General features: G+C 42.5%; 1 protein-coding gene across 4 annotated transcripts in view; it reads right to left on the bottom strand.

The window, feature by feature from the left end:
* Positions 1-2,131: 2,131 nt before the first annotated feature.
* The window catches only part of LCP1 (lymphocyte cytosolic protein 1), a 50,524-nt gene continuing 46,655 nt past the window's right edge, over positions 2,132-6,000 (bottom strand). For all 4 annotated transcript variants that reach the window (XM_051639962.1, XM_051639956.1, XM_051639969.1 and 1 more), the window contains 2 exons: positions 5,035-5,159; positions 2,132-3,619 (listed from right to left, as the gene is read on the bottom strand). In XM_051639962.1, the coding sequence (XP_051495922.1) occupies positions 3,487-3,619; positions 5,035-5,159 (258 nt within the window). In that variant the 3' untranslated portion in view covers positions 2,132-3,486. The remainder of the gene's footprint in view (positions 3,620-5,034; positions 5,160-6,000) is intronic.

The following is a 6,000-nucleotide window of genomic DNA, read 5'->3' as shown; positions in this document are numbered from 1 at the left end:
GTCCATCTGGTGATCAGGCTGTAGCCTGAGGCATGTAGATTGATTGCCCTCATGGTTTTTGATCCTAGTTAGTCTAACTGCTGATGCTTTATTTTTATTCATATAAATGTCTAAGCCTTTCTGAAGCCTTGAAAATTATGATTAATTGTGCAATGAAAATCAATAATGGAAGTGCTTACAAAGCCAGCCTGATTTGGGAGTGAATCCCAAAGACAGCTGCTTTCTGTAAGAGTGATGGGAAAAGTTGGAGAAAAGCAACAGCAGAAATTTCCAAACACTGTTGTTGAGGTTTTTAAGTTTTTAATATATTTGTGACGGATTTAACCCCTTCAGGAGCTACTGGGAGCTTTATTACAGGCCACCAGTTCATGAAAGCAAAACCTCAAGCCCAGCAAAAATCCAAGAATATCCAGTTAAACAGAAGTGCACTTGAAATTAAAAAATGTTTGTACTCCTGTACCAGAATGTGCCTATTCCCACACCTTCAGGTCCATGACAGCTTTATTTTTCACAGAAGAATACAGAGATAAGGATGAAGAACTGGTAAGACATTTACTACAGTATCCCTGCCATCAGCACTTCTTCCTTTTGAACACTGACAGTTGCTGGCATTTTTGCCGAGGGTTAAATACCCTCATTTTTCCCCGTTTCCCAGAGGAGCGCATTTTCGGAGCTCACTTTCTAAATCTGCAGAGAGAGGGCTGCCACCTCGTGGTTTGTTGTCCCTGCTGCACTGGTGCCAGGGCTCACCCCTGCTGCAGAGCTGCAGGTTGGGGTGCAGAGAGACTGCCCCGAAATGCAGCCTGGAGGCAGGGAACGAGGAGGGGGGGCTGGATGGCATCCCAGTGCTGGGATGCTGAGGAGGAGGAAATGCAACGCCCTTCACAAAACATGCTTTGAATAACAGTGAACATCAACTGGCCCTTCTCCAGAGCATGAGCTGGAGGCAGGTTTCAATCTCCAGGGACTCTGAAGTCCTACTTCTTGCCGGTGAAAAATGCATCATGTGTGAAAGCCTTCTCTCCCTGCCCCCCTCAGCAGGCTCCTCTAATAATCCTCCTCCCTGCAAAAAAATAAATAAATTGAAAAAAGAGTTGCTAAGGTCTGGTGAATGGGAAATGCTGCGTCTGAAAATCCCTTCTTCCCTCTGGAGACAGCAAGTGCCAGCATTCCTTTGGGATCAAGGGAAATCATCCCCCTTGCACCCTGGTGCTGCTGCAATCTCCCATCTGTCAGTTACTTCATCTCCAGTGTCCACTTCTGAGTCTGGAGGCTGTCCCCTGAGACAGGGAATCCGGAGCAGGGCTGTCTTCAGGCAGGATTACCTGGCCCTTTCAAATCTACACTATCTATCCAGCCAAAAATGGCCCTTGAAGTTTGTGAACATGCACACATGCATGCAACACACACAAATTGCAGGGTCATCCCACCCAAGGGTATTGCTGGTGGTCACGGTTTCTGCCAGCAGGTTCCTCTCTCTGGTTTACCTCTGCTGGACTCCCAAGTCAAACCAGGTAAGGGAACAGCAGCCACCTTTTCCATGCTACAACTGTTGGATGGCAAAAGTGGGTCCTACACCTGGAAAGAGGAGGAGTGGTGTAGGGATCATGCTCTTGTAACTCCCCTTTCTAGGGCAATAAGCTGGGATGAGGTCTTCGACGTGTAACACTCGAGATGTTCCCTTCTGCCAGTACTGGGAAATACTGTGACCAGATGGAATGTGTCTTGGGATGCTGTTCATGAGAGGGAACAGGGCAGCCATATCAGATCAGGACCAGGATCTAACCTTTAGTACAGTGACACATTTGCATAGCAGAATACACAAAAAAATCAAGGTTTATGGTTACATGACCAAAGGAAGTGTAAACGGGTATTGCACCAAGAGGGGAAAATCACACTGGGTCAGGCTGCAGGTCCAGCCAGAACAGATCTTCGGCAGCATCTCATAGTGGCATGTACAAAAATGACCCAGGAAATGCTTCTTTCTGCATTCTGCGGTTTCAATAACAATATGTGAGACACATCCTTAGTGAGCCCACAGTGTGCTTTTTTAAGAATCTGTCCCTACTTCAGCTATATGATACACACTTCCCTGTTAGCACATGCGTTACTAAAAACAAAGACTACACAGTTGGCTTTATAGAACATTTTATTTGGAGAGACTTCTCACATCATTGAATATTGGTTCATTATTAAGGCAATTCTGAAGGGGCTGGAGGGGAGGGAAGGGGAGAGGAAGGGAACTGAGACTGTGTCAACAGGATTGCTTTAAGGCAAAATTCCTTCCTTCTGCATTTCACCACGCTAAAATCCACGTAAAGGCCAGAACAGTAAATGACTCAAGCCAAGGAAGAGATTCAGTGCAAATATATCCCACTCACTACACTCAAACAGATCTAGGTCCTCAGATGAGGCAAACTGACAGCATCTTGTTAGCTGCAAAGCTGTGCTGATTTAGCTCTGTTGAGGATCCCAGCCTGGGTTCAGGGAAGCATTTTAGTATGTGTTTCATATGCAAGCCCACATTAAAATGCTCTCCTGAATCAGGGCCACAGCCCTTTGAGTGCAAATCTGTACAGTTAACAGGGTTTAATTCTTATTCACTACATAAATATATCTTTCTGCATCCCTTTGGTTTACTTCTTATTGCTACTGAGTGTACCCCCTTAGTTTCTTCACCATGATTTTCATTTCTAGCACGTGTTGCAATCTGCTTATGTTTTAAGTGTACTGTGACATAAAACTGGGTTATCCTTTGGAGAGCATTTCCTGCAAAGGTTGCAGAGTTTGGGTGTTCTTGGAGGACCAGGTTATGGTGTGGGGGTTTTTTGGGAGTAGCAAAGTACTCTGTGAGTAATGCCACAGACAGGCAGAGGCATAACTTGCAGGGGAAAGTACTGCTCAGTTCATGTACCAGCAACACACAGCAGACTCCAAACACTTCTCTCTTTCCACAAGAATTTCCTAAGAGGATTCTACCATTTCAAAAATACAGCCATTAATACTTGCATTGGCTTGGGGAAACCCCTTTTGTTATCCCAGGTGCAAAATGAAAGTAGGGCAGAAATGATACCAGAAGCATGAAGACATTTTCAGGCAGAAGCAGTATGTAACATTTCATAATCCTAAAAGCTGTCTGTACCTACAGACAAAGACCTCCAGGTGACCTCTGACAGAAAACCCTGGTATCTACTAATAAAAGGATATGTATCAGCCTCACTATTGGAAACTTATTCAGGAATATGAAATGGTTATATCTAGCAAAGTGGAAAATAAGGCAAAAATATCAAGCACATATTACTGTTCAGAAAAACCCATTTCCTGGATACACGTGGATACATGACTTTTGTATTATCTGGAATCGTGTAACATTCATGCCTTAAAAGCATGAGCACCCTGAAGCATATTTCCTTGATTGGAGAAGAGCATCCAGTTTGAGGGAGTCAAAAGGGTGAATACCAGGCATCAGTACAAGTCTTTTGTGCTTTAAACCTTCTTCATGCCTTTTCCCATAAGGCAAGCAAACACTGTCATGACCATTTTGGGTTTGACTTCAACCAGGTCTTCTGGAAGGGCATAGACTCTTGCTCCAATTTTCCTCGCCATAGAGATGGCATATCTGCATTGCAGAAGTAAGAAAAACAAAACAAAGAAATAAATTAGTGCAGTAGCATTTATTTTCCCTCTGTTAAGAAGTTTTCTACATGATCAGTACTAGAGTGGACTGGGAAATTTCTTATTGATTCCTCAAGATTAAACTTTTCTATAGGAATGTGTAAGACAGGTTCATAACAAACTAATTTCAACCAAAAGGTAGCGTGTATTCCCTGATGTTTAGAGCACTGATTACCTGCAGCATGGGAGACTGCAGGTGAAAGTTTGGGTTGAAATATTTACTCTCCCATTCCCTGAAAGATTATCCTCACAACCAGCCATTCTGGTCTTTCTCCCCCTCAATCTCTGTGACTCAGTCTTTGTACATAAACAAATTAATGAGGATGGAAAGCAGAAGGCTGATACTGGTGGAGATCAGTGCTGTTGGAAAATCAACATTCAGGGATTTCTCTTCTGTATGAGTCATACTCAGAATTTTCAAGCTGACCTTCTCACCTCCCTGCTCAGAGTGCACTGTTGCACAGCTACTGGCTGTTCTCCTCTGGGTATGTCTCTTCTACTTTTTTTCAGGAAAAAAGCTAGAAAATCCCAGGGTCTTCCCGCTGAAGACCACAAAAACTTGTGAAATTCTCCTCAAAACACAGGAAACATGGCAGAGATAGGGTGAGAGGGAGGGGGAAAGGGGAAAACATCAGCAGAGGGATGAAGAAATTAAGTATATAGAGAAGCACAAGTAGGATTGTAAGGAAATAAAGAGAAAAGACAATAGGAAATTGAAGAGGAAAAGAAGAGTGGGAAAAGTCTTTATAAAAATGATGGTAGCTCTGATTGCCATACAGTCATCCTTATACCTTTTGTAGTTGCCACATAGCAAAAAAAGAAGCTAAACTGATGAACAGACTGGGAGGTGATTTGTAGAACTCTGAAAGGGAGATACCCCCAGGACTGGCTCTCTGCTAGGAAATGGTATGAAAAATCAATATCCACATCCATAAACCAGTTTTTCAGGCATGAATCCTGTCCTCCCTCTTCTCTCTTAAATATGCCCTTGTTCCACTTGTATGTGACTAAAAAGGTATCATGACCTCTAATCACTGGTTTCCATGGCTCACTATTGTTGGCATTGTTCCCTGATCTCTGAAAGAATTTTAAATTTAATAATAGAAAATAGGAGCTTGTGAAGCCAAGTGGTTTTTATCCCTTCAAGGGAATTATAAAGTAGGAATTATAACATTACACACTTCATTTCCATTGATAGTCTTTTTAACTGCATAACTCTTAGCCTTCATGCTTCTGACTCTGGAGATACTTCTCAGTTGAGGTTGTGCCAGGTGAGAATGACAGCAGAGCAGTTTTCAAAGACAGTCAGACAAGCCTGAGCGGGCGACTTGTGTTAAGTGCCACTTGACATGAACATACTTAGCATTATTTAGTTTCTCCTCATCATTCAGGTCCTCTATTTTTAGGAGGTCATATTTGATTGATCCTGGTTGAATGGCATCAATGAGATCCAGGACTGGCATGCTGCTGCTGATTTTGCTGTCCTACATAGATGAAAAATACAATTAGATGCAAGAACAGGATGCCAGATCTCCCACAAAGCCAGAGTCTAGGCTCAAGAGCAAAGGAAAGCTCAGTCAAAAACCATTTACATCTTCACAAAGGGCCACTCCACATCATTTCTCATCTAAGGCAGACTAAGAACTCTTTCAAGGATTCCTTTTCCCCCCAGTGGATGAGACATCATTAAATCAAAAGATGGGGTGCTGGGCTAGCAAATTTGCTTCCTGTGGGGAGATGACATTGATACACATCTACTGGTGGGAGGTGCGAGGGGGACCAGCTGTGTGACTCCTGAGCTCATTATGTGAAGTCTGATGGATCTGCCCTCGCCTGGTGCAAACTGCTGATTTACTTCCACTGAGCATTCCCCAGCTTGGGAAGTGTTGCAGATATGGAAGCAAAATTGAAAGCTTTCTGGAATTGGTCTGTCTCTGTGTTTATATGGTACCTTGCAAATTAGGGCAAGGTATCCCTGAAAGGTTTGATATTTTACTTTTTAATACTGTCATTTGTAATTGCTGTTGTTTAATAATCAACCACACAGCAGTTCTTGCTTAATTCCAGTCATCATTCCCGGCTCCATACTTTGATTTCCTACATCAAACTGGCATTTAAGGTGTTTCCTGTTATGTTCAAATCATGTTTCTGTTACCTTCTCATAATAAAGCCCCTTGAATAAAATCTGTATATCTGAACATGCCTTTAGAAAGGAATGAAAAATAATCAAACTATGTAGTTAATTATACAACAAAACATTGTGTGCATGTATATGCATATAGATATTTATACATATATATAAGCAATGTATATAACATACACAGA

Source organism: Apus apus, chromosome 1, assembly GCF_020740795.1.
Source record: "Apus apus isolate bApuApu2 chromosome 1, bApuApu2.pri.cur, whole genome shotgun sequence".
NCBI lineage: Eukaryota > Metazoa > Chordata > Aves > Apodiformes > Apodidae > Apus > Apus apus.
The sequence above is the reverse complement of the archived record's forward strand: the minus strand, read 5'-3'. Positions and strand labels throughout refer to the sequence as shown.